The 18,258-nt window shown below is 32.2% G+C and overlaps 1 protein-coding gene across 1 annotated transcript; it reads left to right on the top strand.

The window, feature by feature from the left end:
- Nucleotides 1–5,242: 5,242 nt before the first annotated feature.
- LOC131171851 (disease resistance protein RPV1-like) lies at nt 5,243–10,868 on the top strand. Its single transcript, XM_058131895.1, has 5 exons — nt 5,243–6,122; nt 7,230–8,331; nt 8,433–8,864; nt 8,944–9,852; nt 9,974–10,868. Exons 1-5 carry the CDS (start codon nt 5,629–5,631, stop codon nt 10,556–10,558), a joined length of 3,522 nt encoding a protein of 1,173 aa, XP_057987878.1. The 5' UTR covers nt 5,243–5,628; the 3' UTR covers nt 10,559–10,868.
- Nucleotides 10,869–18,258: the final 7,390 nt, after the last annotated feature.

Below are 18,258 nucleotides of genomic sequence, written 5' to 3'. Positions count from 1 at the left end.
TAGGGTACCGGCTCATTTAACTTGATTGTATTTTATTTCTAAAATTTTTTCTAAATTTTTCTTATTAATATTTGAGTTAATTATGGTTCTTCACTTTAGTTTAAATATTTTTCCGGATGTTCTAACTGTCCAGACCGGTACTGGTCATCGGAACAGTAGAATGTACGGAGTTGCAATAGGGACGGTGTTACATTTATGCTCTTGTTCGTGCCTTGGAGACTTGGCAACACTACCTCTTTCCAAGAGAGTTTGTTGTCCACACAGACCATAAGTCCTTGAAGCACCTAAAAGGACAAAGTGAGCTAAACAAGCAGTGTGCCAAATGCGTGGAGTTTCTTGAATCATTCCCATACAATCAAGTATATGAAGGGACACTCCAACATTGTGGCTGATGCATTATCTAGGAGGTATGCCTTAATCTCTTTTCTAAATACTAAGTTGTTGGGATTTGAATTGATGATTGAGCAATATAAGTCAGATAGGGACTTTTCTTCTATCTATGATTCTTACAAAGAGAAAGTCTTTCAAAGATTCTACCAACATGATGGCTACCTCTTTAAAATAGGAAAGTAGTGTATTCCCAACTGTTCTGTCAGAGAATTGTTGGTAAGGGAGGCACATGGAGGTGGTCTTGCTGGCCATTTTGGTGAAAGAAGACTTTGGAAGCCTTAAAGGAGCATTTCTATTGGCCAAGTATAATGACAGATGTGCACAAGGTAATGGAGAAATATATGGCGTGCAAGAAGGCTAAAAGCAAGGAGATGGCACAAGGGCTGTATATACCTTTTCCAGTTCTTAATCTCCCATGGGAACATGTGAGCATGGATTTTGTGCTTGGCTTGCCCAGAACTCAAAGGGGCAAAAATTTTATATTAGTTGTTGTTGACCGATTTTCTAAAATGTCTCATTTTGTTCCTTGCCCTAAAACTGATAATGCTTCTCTTATTACTAACCTTTTTTTTAAGGAAATTGTTAGGTTGCATGGCATTCCAAGAAGCATTGTTTCAGATCGTGATGCCAAGTTTCTAAGCTATTTTTAGAAGACTTAATGGAAAAAGCTTGGAACTCACCTCCTCTTTAGCACAGCCTGTCATCCTCAAACAGATGGGCAAACGAATGTGGTGAATAGAACTCTCTATATCTTGCTAAGAACTATCATTAAAAAGAATTTGACGAGTTGGGATGAATGCTTGGCCTATGTTGAATTTGCTTATAATCGAGGTGTGCACAGTTCAACTAAGCACTCTCTTTTCAAAGTAGCCTATGGCTTCAATCCAATCACACCAATGGTTTTGATGCCAATTCCTGTTCAAGAAAGAGCCAATGTTGATGGGAAGAAGAAGGCAAAGATGGTGAAGTCGATGCATGAGCAAGTTAGAAAGCTCATTGAGGCAAAAAATGAACAATACAGCAAAGCCCCTAATAAGAAGAGGAAGCAAGTGCGGTTTGAACCTGGTGATCTAGTGTGGCTTCACTTGAGGAAAGAGAGATTTCCAAATCAAAGGAAGTCCAAGTTGTTACCAAGAGCTGATGGTCCATTCCGTGTGGTAGCAAGGATCAATGACAATGCCTACAAGGTGGATTTGCCTGGTGAGTACAATGTTTCTACTACTTTCAATGTGAGGGATCTTTCTCCTTACTTGGAAGATGATTTTAAGGATGGGGAAAAATTGGATTTGAGGGCAAATCCCAATCAATAAGGGGGAGATGATGTGCCACATGATGACATGAGATACGAGGGCCCATTGACTATGTCCAAAAGCAAGCTCATTACTTTACTTGCTTGTATTCAAAATTAATGAAGTTGGGCTGAGCTTAGCAAGTCCATAGGACATGTGAGATGGGTGCATACTAAAATATTTGGACTTAAGTTAAAATAAAGGTAATGGGTTGATTATGAAAAAAACAAGCCCATATGTGTATAAAAGGCTCCTATTTACTGTTTGGAATTGACCAAATCAAAGAAATCAGAAGGAAATTGAATATCTTTCAATTAAGGAAGGAAATAAGGTTGAAAAGTCATCAAATCTCCTCAAATTTGTGTGTCACTCTATGGGCAAATTTCTAAAGTGTTTCTTCTAAAAAATTTAATATTGTTTCCTATTTAGAAGACTATTCAAACTTCCTATCTAGTAACCTTGCTATTTTCCTTTATAGTGCTTGTAATTAGCCTATATAAAGGCCAACTCTTGTAAGCTCAAAACATTCTGAATTTTAATCATAATAACAAGTGTTGCTTTTTCTTTTTTATCAAACATTATTTATTTATGGTGAAGTCTTGCCTTATCACAAGAGTTACTTATGTGGCGTCTTGATTGAGATTGTATTCTTTGTAGCGATATTACTTTTATCAAAGTTTACATTCCATAGTTATCTTCTTATTTTTACCTTTTATTACTGTTGCATCTTATATCATAAAATACCAAAAGAGAAATTCCATTCTTTTTTTTCTGTTGAAGTTGATTTGGGTGTTATATTACTTAATTTTAGCTTATTCTTGTTCCTGATTCATTCCAGTAGAATTTCTTATCTTCATAACTAATCAATTTTCATTCTCTCTTTCACAAGGCACATAACCAATAGTGAATATTTTTACTGGTGATTATGCTTCCTCTTTCCCTTTTATTTTTTTGTTCTCAATAAATTTTAAATCTATATTCTTTTGGAACATTGTCTTTTCTTCAGTCTATTCTTATTAATAAATATTAGTTTTATAGCCCTCTTTGGGAGGATTTAGTGTCTTGTCTTCTATGAAGATTTAGTTTTTCTTCTTTATGAAGATTTGTTATTTCCTCTATTGTGAGGATCTTTTTTTTTTATCATGGAATTATTAGGTATTTTATTTTATTATTTAGGTAGGAGTGCAATAATGAAAAGTACAATTTTTTCTCTTTACAAGGACATCAAAATTTAATGGTTTTCAGATCAGACTTGTAGAAATACTGTGTTGTTGATTAATGGTATATTACTACCAAGTGGAGTCTACTTCCCATTTTAATTGTCAAATCGAATATTATGTCAATACAATCATATCCTTAAAATTAAAATAATAATTATTATATTTTATATAAGTGATTTATTTTAAATTTTACTACATAAAATTATAAAAATATGAAAATTTTATACTTTAAAATTATATTCTGTCTCTATCTAGAGAGTATTTGATTTAACTTATGAATTAGTCAAATCTACTTATAATCAAAAGTCATAAGTAAATTAATATTTATTTAGTTTATAAGTTAAAAAAATACTTAAAATAAGTTATAAGTTAAAAAAAATATATTCTTACTTATAATTTATTTACGTAGTTTAAAACTACTTTTTAACTAAATAAAATATTATATTATCTTAATAATTTTTAAAAATATTAAATATTATTCTCATTTTAACAACTATATCACTCAATTATATATTATTTTTAATTATTTTAATAAATTAAATTATTTTTTAACATATTTTTAACCTAACTTTTAAATTATTTAAAAGTTAAGTTGAAATAATTTCATTAAATAATTATCAACTAATTTTAAAATTAATTTATAAATTAAAAAAATATATTTTAAATTAAAGTTAAGAATAAAGTAGTCAAGCTAAATATTTTATTAATCAAAGCTTTATTTTTAATTTTCTCAAAATAAATCTTAAAAATATATTTCATAGGTCTCAAATTACCTTTCGCGTTAGTGACGGATTACACGCGCATATGTAGACTGTGAAGGAATGGGCGCGTTCTTATAAAAGAGGCTGTGTTTATGAATTTTAATTATTTTTTAATTTTAAATAAAAAAATTTAAAATAATATTATATTATTTTTAATGATAAAAAAATGATTTAAACTTAATTGAAATAAAAATAAATTATAAAGAATTTGTTTAATTTATTTTAAGATTTTAAATTTTTTTCTTCAAATTTAATTTAAAAGTTAATATTAAAAAAAGAAAGCCTTTCCTGCCAAAATTTTCTTAAATTGTTGGGCATGGACACATGGTTGTGAATTAAATTAATAAAATCAATTTAAATTATTCATAGTTCAGATTTAAAATTAATTACATATTTTTTATAAGTTAATTTAAAAAAACAATTATATATTTAATTTGTCTTATTGATCAACTAGTTCTTAAATTAGACCTTCCACAACTTTATAAATTAATAGTGGTTTTATTTTAAATTTATTATTTATTTTTTACATTGTATATTTTAAAATCATATTATAAAATTTTATTAATGTTGAAATTCTTAATTTTTTTTAACAGAAATTCCTCTATTAAAAATAATTTAAATTTGTATTAAAATTTTGAATAATTATATGTTTATCAAAATTAAATTAAATTTAATTTTTTTATTCTAATAAGAATTGCAATTTTTATTTATTTATTTAAAATTAAATGATATATATTAACTATTTTAAAAAATCATTTAATAATATATAACATTATTTAATAACATCTATTAAAAAATAAGATATAAAATTTAAAATATTTATATATAATTATATTACTGATAATTGATTATTTATCAGAGAATTTTATTTGCATAGTATTTTTTTTATCTTAGTTACTTGCATAATTATTAGTATTATATTAATATTAACATAATATAAATATCAAATTAAAATGTTATTTTTTTTACATATATGTATATTATATAAGTATATTAATATATTTTAAAATATTATTTAAAAATCAATTTTAATAATCAACCTGCCAAAAAGAATTCATTTCATTACTAAGAAAAATAAAATTACATCCATTACTTCAGTTGGAAAAAATTACATCTATTAATTGACAAACTGTGGATTTTTTTTTTCTTTTATGATTAATATTAAAAAAAAATATTTAATTTAATTTTTATACTTATTAAAAAAAGTTTAATTTAACTCTTTTTAACCTTTTTATTGATTAGTTCATCAATTTAAATTTAAATTTAAATTTAATTTAAATTTAATTTAACTTAAAAATTAAATCTATGAAAAAAAATTAAAAAATTTAATTTCTTAATTTTATAATTAAATTTAAATTAAAATTTTTGTGCTAAATATAGCGATATAATTAAATTTTAAAGAGATTAATATTGTATCTATAAGATAAAAAATTATGTTATATATTTTTATATAATATTAATAATAAATACAACATTGCATTTATTAAAAAATTATATTTTTTTATATAATATTTTTATTAAACATTTCACTCCATACAAAATTATTTATTTATTTTTTTTAATTTTTAATGACACACTATCGCATATTTTCCATTACTATAGCAAAAGGAAAATTCCTAGAAAGGTGAAGTTGTGTAGAAGTCAAGCATTCACCCATTCTTTAGATTTCTTAGTTCTTTCTTGTTCTTCTCTCTCTGCATTTTTTAAATCCTTTTCCTGCTCTTCATTTGTTATTCAATCCATTGATCAATCTTGGGTTTCTCCTCATTCTTCAATCTATTGGTTTTTCTTGTTCTTCTATCTCTTTGTTTTTTTGAATCCTTTTTCCAGCTCTTCGTTTGTTGTTCAATCCATTGATCAATCTTACTCTTCATTTGTGATTCAATCCATTTATCAATCTTGGGTTACTCCTCATTCAGCAACCTATTGGTTTTTTTTTTTTTTTTTTGCTTATCAACTTTCTTTGGAATGGCTCCTGCAAGAAGTCAAGAATCTTCATCTGCATCATTTCGATGGACTTACCATGTGTTCTTGAGCTTTAGAGGCGGAGACACCCGCAAGAATATCACTGATCACCTCTACACAGCTCTGATTCAAGCGGGGATTCGCACCTTCAGGGACGATGATGAAATTGAGAGAGGGGAAAATATTGAGAAAGAAATCATGAAAGCAATACGAGAATCAAGAATGTCTGTAATTGTTCTTTCAAAGGACTATGCCTCTTCAAGATGGTGCCTTGATGAACTCGTGATGATCATGGAACGTAGGAGAACTGTTGGGCATATTGTGCTGCCACTTTTCTATGATGTGAATCCAGCCCAAGTGGGGGAACAGACTGGGAGCTATGGTGAAGCATTTGCTAGACATGAAATGGACTTCAAGGAACAGATGGACTTGGTGGAAGGATGGAGAAAAGCTCTTAGAGAAGCTGCAGACATGGGAGGAATGATCTTAGAAAACAAGTAAAATTCTCTTACTATCATTATTTTTGTTTTTGAAAAAATAGTACAAAAAATTTAGCAATTTGATACCAGATGCAGCTACTCACAAGAAAGCATGAAACCCAAAATCAATTAATGTGTCCAAATTTTGATTGAGGGAAACTGAAATTTTGTGTCTAATAGTTATACAGATTAGGATAATCATTTAGTGAAAGATAGGGAAAAATCGATATACGAAATATCTTGTTGGAAGGCTAGTTCTAATTTCTTAAACTGTGTAAAATTGATATGTTTATGTCATAGAGACAGGAATTTAGTGGATAACCTTTAGTGGACTTAACATAATCATGACTGAAGGAAAGGAAAGGAATAAAATTGGGAGTTTGGGACTGAAAATAACAAACAGAACCATCTTCAGTCTTGTGCTTTTCTTTAATCTTCAGTCTCTTATGTATCTATAATATTTAAGCCTTCTTGTCTTCAGTTAAATGAAATTATTCTATTGAAAGAAGAATCATATGAATCTTTATGTAGATAGATATGCAAAGGGATTTAATTGCTAGATGCTACAATTACAGCAATTTATGAGGACTAAGGTATCCTATTCCTCTGATACAATTTCAGAAAAATAACAGCAAAAGAATTGGTGGGACATATGTTTGTTTTCTGTTTTACATAACATACACATGGAGCAACTACATTATCGAAGCCTTTTGTCTCAAAGCTAACCGGAGAACAAATCCTAGTCTTGGATAATGCAGCTTCACATAGCAGCCTGAATCATGACATAGGAAACCTTTTTCTCCATTCGCTGGCCCTGACGTTCTTTTAATCTTCCCCTAGTTTTAAATTTCTTTATCATAAGCTATTTCAGCCTTCTTGCATTCCTTCATAAGTGACATGCATGTCTCTTATTATGCAATCTCCTCAATGCTACTAATTAAACACTTTGTAAAATCTCCCTATTTGAGGTTTATCAATGCTCTAAATATCCCTTCTACCTGTCCTAAATACTTTCCTCGAGGGTCTATTGCTCCAAATGATTCATGTGTGAAGTAAGATTACCATACTTATTATATTATTGTTTTAATGTGGTTATTCTTCTTATTGTTGTTTTGATTTTGACAGGTACCAGTCACAGTTTATTCAAAATGTTGTTAAAGAGGTTGGAAATAAGCTGCACCGCATAGTACTGAATGTTGCTCCCTATTTAGTTGGTATAGATTCTCGTATAGCTGCTATTAACTTGTGGTTACAAGATGGCTCAAATGATATTGGCATAGCAACAATCTATGGAGTTGGGGGAATTGGCAAGACAACTATTGCAAAGATTGTTTACAACCAGAACTTTGACAACTTTGATGGTGCAAGCTTTCTTGCAAATGTGAGAGAAACTTCTGAACAATCCAATGGTTTGGTTCGCTTGCAAAGGCAAATTCTTTCAGATCTCCTAAAGGGAAAAACAAACAAAATTTACAATGCAGATGAAGGGATTATTAAGATAAAAGATGCTATATGTCGCAGACGAGTTCTTCTTGTTCTTGATGATCTGGATCAACTGGACCAATTCAATGCAATAATTGGAATGCGAGAATGGTTTTTCCCTGGAAGTAAAATTATTATAACAACTAGACATGAGCGTCTTCTAAGGGCTCATGAACTTAGTAAGATGTTTAGAGTTAATGAATTGGATGATACTGAATCACTTGAGCTTTTCAGTCGGCACGCATTTGGGCAAGATTATCCCATTGAAGATTTCAAGGAGCAATCCAAAAGAGCAGTGAGTCTTTGTAGTGGTCTTCCATTGGCTCTTCAAGTTTTGGGTTCCTCTTTCTCAGGCAAAAGCACAGATGTATGGGAAAGTGCATTGCAAAAGTTGGAAGCAATTCCTGACAGTAAAATTCAAAAGATTCTTAGAGTAAGCTATGATTCTCTGCAAGATGATCATGATAAAAATTTATTCCTCGACATAGCTTGTTTCTTCATTGGATTGAACAAAGATTATGTAGCTAGCATATTAGATGGCTGTAAATTCTATACTGTAGTTGGAATTAACAATCTCATTGGTAGGTGTCTTGTAACAATTAATGAAGGAAACAAGCTGATGATGCATCAATTAGTTAGAGACATGGGGAGAGAAATTGTTCGTCAAGAATCACCTGAGGAACCAGGGAAGCGTAGTAGACTTTGGCATCACAAAGATGCATTCAATGTATTAAGAGAAAATACGGTAAGCAGATAATTCATATTTATTTATATGTGGACGCTTACCATAATTTTCAGCTCTAATTGTTCTTACGTTATCCCTAACTTTTTCTATGGGCAAAGCAGGGTACGGAAACAGTCAAGGGCCTCATACTAAATCTACAGATGTTAAAGGGAGACAATACTGGTAAAATATATGCAAAACAACGGCATTATGAAGATTCTGTTGATGAACCAGTCCCTCCTAACCTAGGAAATTATTCAAAAAGACATCACCTTGGTTTCTTCTCCAGGCAACATGTGAGCAGTGGTTTAGCAAATTCATTTTATGAAGCAAGACTGAAAACAAAAGCATTTGCAAACATGGACAGACTGAAGTTGCTCCAGCTCAATTATGTTAAACTCAGTGGAGATTATGGAGACTTTCCTAAAGGTTTAGTATGGTTATTTTGGCGTGGATTTCCTTTAAAATATATACCAAAAAATTTTCACCTGGAGAATCTTGCTGTTCTTGATATGCGCAACAGCAGCCTAATAAATGTTTGGAAAGGAACAAGGGTATACTACTAATCTCTCTTTGTATATCTATCTATCTAGCTAGCAGATTATGTTGCTAATTACTTTTTCTTTGCAACAGTTCCTTGTTACCTTGAAAATCCTCAACTTCAGTCATTCCCATGGCCTTGTTAGAACCCCCAACTTCATGGGACTTCCTTCTCTTGAGAGATTAAAGCTCAAAGATTGCATAAACTTGATTGAGCTTGATGAATCCATTGGCAACCTTCAAAGACTTGTTTTACTGGACTTAAGGGACTGCAAAAATTTGAAGACACTTCCTGCAGAAATTGGCTCATTGGAATCTCTTGAAAAACTTAATTTGTGTGGCTGCTCAAAACTTGATCAGCTGCCTGAGGAGATGAGGAAAATGCAATCATTGAAGGTTCTTTATGCAGATGGCACTGCTTTAAATCAATTACAAGCTGTGAACGTGCCGTGGTATTCAACATTTTGGTCCTGGTTGCTACCAAGAAAATGTCCACAATCAATGAGTTTCTCATTGGCTTTTTTACCATGCTATTTAATAAACTTAAGTCTAGCAAACTGCGATCTATCAGATGCTGCTATTCCAAATGATCTAAGCTCTCTTTGCTCCTTGGAAAATTTAGATCTTAAAGGAAATCCAATCCACAGTATTCCAGAAAGCATCAAAAGCCTCACCACACTCCAGTCCCTTTGCTTAGATGAGTGCACAAGGCTCCAATCTCTTCCGGAGCTTCCAGAAAGTTTGGAGGAATTAAATGCTGAGGGCTGTACGTCATTGGAAAGAATTACAAATTTGCCAAATTTGCTGATAACTTTGCAGGTGCAACTGTTTGGCTGTGACCAACTTGTTGAAGTACAAGGCTTGTTCAAGCTAGAACCACTCATAAATATGGATACAGAAATGATGAATGATTTGGACTTGTTTGACTTGGCATCCTTGGGGAGTACTGAAGTGACAATGTTTAATGCTATGGCAAACAGAGAAAGGAGGACTCTTCCCCAGGTTCTTCCTCTCACTTATCATGTCATTATTATTAATATTATTAATTACCTTGTTGTTGCCTCTATGCTCTATGTTAATTTTATCAAATGCAACTTTAAAGGTCAATAATTCAATGCCTCAGGTATTGCAAGAATGTGGCATATTCAGCTTCTTCCTTGCTGGGAGTAAGGTTCCATTCTGGTTCACCCATAAAAGCATGGGCTCCTCGATATCTTTTACAGTAACTCCACTTCCTGGTCAAAATATCTGCGGCTTAAACTTATGCACGTTATACTCACGCGGTGATCAGGTATCTTTTTTTCATGGCGCTGGTTATTATGCCAAAATCAATAATGAAACCAAGGGTATAAACTGGACTTATAGTCCAACCTTCTACGGAATCCCAGAAGATGATGAGGATATGCTATGGTTAAGCTGCTGGAAGTTTGGAGATGAGTTGGAAGTAGGGGATGAAGTGAATGTTTCAGTGCATATGCCATCTGGGTTTTATGTAAAGGAGTGTGGCATTTACGTAGTGTGCAAGGAAGATGTGAAGGATGCCCACTCAAACAGTAAGGAAATAGCAGAAAGTAGCTCCTTTCGGCATCAGAATATCACTGACAGAGACTTGTGGCCGTACCAGGTGGGAGAGACAGTTTATTTTCTGCATCATCATCCATATACAACTCCTGATGAAATACTGAAATTAGCTTCTTTACATCTCTGAACTTGAACAGAGCACACATTCATCTGTTGCTCATGTTTTACGTGCATGTGATGGGTATAAGGAAGACATAATATTACTCTAGTGTATGTAGTCATGCCCACAACCTTACTTAAACTCATGGCAGGTGCAAGATTAACAAGAGTAATTATTATTCTTGTAACGTTTAATTCTTTATTACTCTTATTTGGATGCTAACAAGATATTAAGTTAATTTTTAGCTTAGTTAATTTTTTAGTTAATTTTTAGAGGTTAAATGTAACAAGACTTAACAAATGCCAATAAGATATTATCTCTGTCCATTTATCCAAAATTCTCTGTCGTATTTTATCTATTGCATTTTGAAAATTAAAGAGTATTAATTATTTTTTTTTTCTAAATTTACTTTTTATATATATTAAATACAATAAATATTTATACAATTTCTTAAATGAGATCAATGTTAATGTTGTCAATTATAGTATGCTTTTATCAAAATAAGGTTATCTAATATTTTCTTAATTACCGCGTAAAAATCAAATACAAATGCGACAAATAAAAATAGATAGAAATATTATATTTTTTAATTTTTTTACCACACTATAAATTATTACATCATTAATTCTTTTTTATCTTGATTTTCAATTATCTAATCTTATGGCAAATGCTTTCTAAGTGTTACATGTATATAGTTAGTGTACATGGTGATCACTGTGACTATATATTGTAATTGTTGTTGTTATTGCTGCTGTTGCCACCCCAGTACGATCAAGGGTGGATTTCTGTTCATCATCTATGATGGTGATTAAACCTAATTATTGTCAAATTTTTTTGATATTTTGATATTAGAGACCCATAGTTTAACTCAAATTTTTTTCTTTTTTTGATATTTAAACCTAATTATTGTCAAATCTTAACTTAGCACATTTCATGATTATAAATCTTAATTAAGTAAACATTTTAGTCCATTAAAACAACAAATCATAATTATTTATATTTATATATACACCCTATAAGCTCAAGATCTCAATACACAAACTCAGTTTTCTTTTATATCCATTCTCTATTTTTTTTTTCATTTTATTTCGTAATTAAAATTGATAATTTCATTTATAAGATTTTTATTAACTTTGATATTTGATATTTAAGTATAGATAGATGAAAATTTTGAGAGAAATTTAATGAGAATTTTTATATACTTTTAATGACTTGTTTTTTATTTTGGTAATTATATTCATGTATAAGTTGTAAATTTATAATGTCGTTCCTTTGTAATTTGAATGGTAAAATAATAAAATTTTAAGTTAACATCACGAATAAAAATAAAATTATTGATATGTATTTTATGAAAAGAAATTTTAAAATTTAGAAATTATTTTTTCAAACTCTGAGTGAAAGTGATCACGAAAAAAATTAAAAAATTGTCATAAATAATATTATATGAACTATAAAACGGACATAAAAAGATACTCTAATATATTAAAATTTTTATTAACTTATAATATATGGTTTGATGATCACACTGCTAAAAAAAAAGGTTATCTTATCATGTGAATGGATTTTGTTTCTTCACGGAAGTGATACTTCAATAGTCAACCCTAAAATGAGTGCGCATATGAACGAGACTTTGATTTTATTTTAATATTTTTTTTTGTTTTTATATTTGAACATATACGTTTGATGATAAAATAATCTTGCAATTTACTTTTTGATATTATCACGCTAACATGAATGGTTTGTATTTAATTAAATTAAATTAGAGAAAATTAAAATTATTTAAAATATAAAAGCATCCAATAATAATTGAATTTTTATACCTTTTTTATGTTACATTATATATATATATATTAAATAATCAATGAAATATATTAAATAATCAATGAAATTTATTTTAATATTATTGAAGTCTTCTAAAAAATTATAATAAATAAAAACAATATAAATGAATCAAAATAACAAGTAAAGTCTTAATTTTAAATTACTCTTGATCCATTATATGAATTATTTTTTATTATTTAATTTTATTTGAAACCAAAATAAATGTTATAACAAGCACGCAAATCTAAGGCACACACACAAATTACATAATCACACAATATTGAAGAGAGAAGAATAATAACTTAGGATTTAATGCGGTTCAACAGTAAGGTCTACGTCCACGGGCAAGACAAGAGAAAAAGTTTCACTATGATAAAAAGAGTAAAATATAATCAATCAGAACTCTCAAACTCTAATTCCAGTGTATTTTCCGAATATCTCACAACTCTATCACAAAAGGTAGAATATTATAATATTTATATTGGTCCATACCGCGAGGGATAGTGCCCTGCCCTACTACCAAAGATCTTACTTTTTATCCCAATCGTGTCGCAGCACGAAACTTTCGGGTCGGGTCACAATTCGGGTCCATGAAAAATATATCCAAAATTCAAGCCACAAAAATAACAATTATTCCCCTTGGTTTGAATTCCCTTTATCATCAACAAAATAATCACAAAACACTCTGTCTTGTCATATGCCCTCGCAAGGGCATTACTGAGCACTACAAACACCAACCAAGTCTAGGCAATGCCTAAACTTGTTGACTGGGACTCCCTTGGTCATCATATCTGCTGAATTATCATGTGTAGAGACTTTCTGCACAACTACAGTCCACTGAGATACAATGTCCTGAATGAAGTGATATCTGACATCAATGTGCTTAGTTCGCTCATGGTACATCTGATTCTTTGTGAGATGTATTACACTCTGGCTGTCACAAAATACTATTGGCTTGTTTTGTATCAACCCAAGATCACCCACCAAACCTTGTAACCATAAAACTTCCTTTACTGCCTCTGCTAAGGCCATATATTCAGCCTCTGTGGTAGACAAAGCAACTGTAGCTTGCAATGTTGCCTTCCAACTGATAGCACTTCCAGAAAGAGTAAACAAATAACCTGTCAAAGATCTCCTCTTGTCTAAGTCCCCTGCAAAATCTAAATCCACATAGCCAATAACTAAATCACTCATCTTGGCCTTGTCAAATGTCAGACCAACATCTGTAGTACCCTTCAAATACCTCAAAATCCATTTCACTGCCTGCCAATGCTCTTTCCCAGGACACGCCATGTATCTACTCACAACACTAACTGCATGTGAAATGTCAGGTCGGGTGCATACCATAGCATACATGATGCTACCAACAGCACTCGAATAGGGAACACTAGACATGTGCTCCATCTCCTCATCTGTTTTTGGTGACATGTCTGCAGATAACTTGAAATGGGCAGCAAACGGAACAGTCACAGGCTTAGCATTATTCATGTTGAAACGCTTAAGCACTTTCTCAACATAAGCCTGTTGAGACAAGAAAAGCTTCCCAACACTTCTATCCCTGGTAATTTCCATTCCCAATATCTTCTTTGCAGCACCCAAATCCTTCATCTCAAACTCATCACTCAACTGCTTTTTCAGAATGTTAATTTGTGACATGCTTTTAGCAGCAATAAGCATGTCATCCACATACAACAGCAAATAAACAAAGGAATCATCTGAAAGCTTCTTATGATACACACAACTGTCATATGAACTACGATTAAAGCCATTATGAACTATGAATGTATCAAATCTTTTGTACCATTACCTAGGAGACTGTTTCAGACCATATAAAGATTTCTTAAGCAAGCAAACACGATTTTCCATACTTGGAATGACAAATCCCTCAGGCTGACTCATATAAATTTACTCCTCCAACTCACCATGCAAAAATGCTGTCTTCACATCTAGTTGCTCAAGCTCTAGATTATAAAGAGCAACCATAGCAAGTAAGACTCTGATAGAACTATGCTTCACAACTGGAGAAAACACTTCATTAAAGTCAATCCCCTCCCTCTGAGTAAAGCCTTTTGCTACCAACCGTATCTTATATCGAGGTGCTTCAGCCCCTGAAGTGCCTTCCTTTTTCTTGAACACCCATTTGTAACCTACCACTTTTTATCCCTTAGGCAATGTTACAAGCTCCCAAGTTTGATTCTTGTGAAGAGATTCAATTTCTTCACTCATAGCATCGACCCATTGATCTGCATCTGAACAAGAAATAGCTTCTCTATAATTGGTGGATTCATGCACATCAATTGTTTCAGCAACTGACAAGGCAAACGCAACTAGATCTGCATATGCATATCTCTGTGGTGGTCTAATCTGTCTTCTCTCTCTACCAGTTGCAATGCTATATGGTTCCTGTTGCTGTTGCTCAGGTGCATCCTCTTGTTGATCAGGATCTTGCACCTCATCCTCTGAATCACTGGACTGAACTGCTGAAGTATCAATATCAAGCTCCACCTGTTCTCTGACACCATGATCTGATTCTGCTATTGACTTCTCCCTCTGACTATCCAATGAAGCAGACTCATTAAATGTCACATTCCTACTAATAATTAATCCTGGAGACTTTGGATCATTGCACTACAACCTGTAGCCTTTCACTCCAGATGCATACCCTAGAATATGCATTTTCTTGCCCTCGACTCAAGCTTACTATCTCTCACATGAGCATAAGCAGGGCAACCAAATGCTTTCAGCTGAGAGTAATCAACAGTTGAACCAGATCTCAAAAGGAGTTTTGCACTCAATAGCTATAGATGGAGAACTATTAACTAAGAAACAGGTTGTATTAATTGCTTTAGTCCAGAAATCCTTTCCCAATCCTGAATGGGAGAGGATGCTTCGTGCTTTGTCACAAAGCATTCTGTTCATGCATTCTACAATACCATTCTGTTGTGGTGTCCTTGTATAAGTGTGATGTCTCACTATACCTTCATTGCTGCAGAATGCATCGAACTCACGATTGCAAAATTCTAACCCGTTATCAGTTCTAAGACGCTTGACCTTCTTTTTTGTCTGCTTCTCAATCATCATCTTCCACTTTATAAAGGTTGAAAATGCCTCATCTTTTGTTTTCAGAAAATACACCCACACCATCCGAGAGTAATCATCAATCAAAGTCATGAAGTACCTGGCACCGCTCTTGGAAGGGATTCTGTTAGGACCCCATAGATTTGAGTGGATATAATCCACCGTTCCTCTGGTCTTGCACACTGCCTTTTTATCGAACTTCACCCTGGTCTGTTTGCCAAACACACAGTGTTCACAAAAGTCCATAGATTCTGTTTTCTGCCCGTCCAATAAATCCCACTTGCTTAACACAGATAATCCTCTTTCACTCATATGACCAAGACGCATATGCCACAATTGAGTCTGATTCTGATTATTGCTTCCGGATGCTACTGCAGCTTCTCCTGAAACTGTACTGCCCTGAAGAAAATATAATCCTGAAACCAAACTGCTCTTCATGAGTACCATAGAGCCCTTGCACACTTTGAGAACTCCATTCTCTACATGGTATCTGAATCCATGAGAGTCAAGTGTCCTAAGAGAAATCAGGTTCCTAATTAGTCTTGGAACATGCCAACACTCTATAGTTCTGACAATGCCATCAAACATCCTCAATCTGATGTTACCAATTCCTTCAATAGATAATGCACGATCATTGCCCAGAAACACCTTGCCACTCATCTCTTTGTAAGTGACAAACCAGTTTCTGTGTGAACACATGTTATAAGTAGCACCAGTATCAAGAATCCAAGAATTTTGTCCATGATATGAACTCACAGATAAAATTTCTCTAGCACTGTCATCGCCATCAGACTCAATAAAACTATCAACCACATTCATAGAACTTTCTGGTTACTTTCCCTTTTTATTTTTCAACTTGAGACAGTCTCTCCTGTAGTGATCTTGCTCCCCGCACTCAAAACAGGTGGCTTTTTTCATTCTTGACTTAGATCTGGCCTTAGATTTCTTCCTGCTGGAAGAACCCTCCCTTGAATGTGTTCTTCCCCTGCTCACCAAACCTTCCCCCTCAAATCTTTTTCTATTATCTGAAAATTTCTTTTTCAACTCCTTCGATTTTAGAGAATTACTAACATCGTCTAGTGAAATACTATCTTTCCCATACAACAGAGTATCAACAAAAGTTTCATAGGAGGGTGGCAAAGAACATAACACAATAAGGGCCTGAGCCTCACTATCAATCTCAATATCAATATTATTCAGGTCCATAATGATTAAATTGAATTCATCTAGATGTTCTTTAATGGCTGTACCTTCGCTCATTCTTAAATTGTAAAGCCTTTTCTTCAGATACAGGCGGTTGATCAGTGATTTGGCAGAGTACAACTCCTCTAATTTCTTCCATGCCACAGATGCTAAGCTTTCACCAATAATCTCGCTTAGGACATTATCAGTTATACTCATAAAAATCGCACTCAAGGTTCTCTCCTTTAGATCAGCCTTCTCAGCCTCTTTCATACCTTCTGGAAAGTTATCCTCGATTGCCTTCCATAGGCCTTGTAAGATCAAGGAAGAATTAATTTTAATCTTCCACAGACTGAAACTCGATCCACCATTAAACTTCTCTATCTCATACTTTGTTGAAGACGACGCCATCTGTAAACCCTAGGTTTTGCGCACAAAGCTCTGATACCAGTTTGTTATAACAAGCACGCAAATCTAAGGCACACACACAAATCGCACAATCACACAGTATTAAAGAGAGAAAAAGAATAACTAAAGATTTAACGTGGTTCAACTGTAAGGTCTACGTCCACGGGCAAGACAAGAGAAAAAAGTTCCACTATAATGAAAAGAGCAAGATACAATCAATCAGAACTCTCAAACCCTAACCCCAGTGTGTTTCCTGAATATCTCACACCTCTACCGCAAAGGGTAGAACATTACAATATTTATACTGGTCCATACCGCGGGGGATAGTGCCCTCTGCTACCAGCACAGATATCACTTTTTATCCTAATCGGGTCACAGCATGAAACTTTCGGGTCTGATCACAATTCAGGTCCATGAAAAATATATCCAAAATTCAAGCCACAAAAATAATAATAAATAAACAGAATTAATACATCAAATTGTTTATAAGAGTTTTGTTATTAGACATGGCAAGCATTGTTTAAAGGGGAAAAAACTTATGCATCTAAATTATCAAAGAGATCGATTTAAGAAAAAAAGATGTTATATGTGAATACAAAGTATTCACTAAATCATTAAATTTCACAATGAATATGTATGAAAAATTTATCTAAACATAATTTATTATAAATTCAAGACATAAATACGTGAATTTCATTTATTTTATTAGTAGATCTCTCCATATATATTGTATTTTGAGTCATATAAATCTGGTCTAAATAAAAGTTTTTTATGTTTATAATATTCCCTCCATCTCATTATAATAGCTTTTTAAGGGCTTTGCACAAGAATTAAAGAAACTATTGGATAGTATTTTTTTTTTTTTAAATACTAATAATTGACTAAAATAATCTTATAATATCAGTGGAATGTGGAAGGGCATTAAGGAGAAATAAATGCATTGAAAATAATAATAGATAAGGGTAAAGTTAGAAAAAAATTAATAAAAAATAATTAATACTTTCTTAATTTTTTAAATTAGTAAATAAAGTGAGACAAAAATTTTTTTCTAGATAATCTGTTATGGAGGGAGTAGTATTTTCTAAATAGTTAATGCTTTCTTGATCATCTTTTTGAGTTCATAATAAATTTAGTATAAGAAAAATTTGAATATAATAAGGGGAAAAGAATTAAAGCATTATAATTAATTGCATGATTAATACAACCACTGAAATAAGAAACCCTAGCACAAAGAGAAT

This window comes from Hevea brasiliensis, chromosome 13 (genome assembly GCF_030052815.1).
Source record: "Hevea brasiliensis isolate MT/VB/25A 57/8 chromosome 13, ASM3005281v1, whole genome shotgun sequence".
In the NCBI taxonomy this organism is placed as follows: domain Eukaryota; kingdom Viridiplantae; phylum Streptophyta; class Magnoliopsida; order Malpighiales; family Euphorbiaceae; genus Hevea; species Hevea brasiliensis.
The sequence above is the reverse complement of the archived record's forward strand: the minus strand, read 5'-3'. Positions and strand labels throughout refer to the sequence as shown.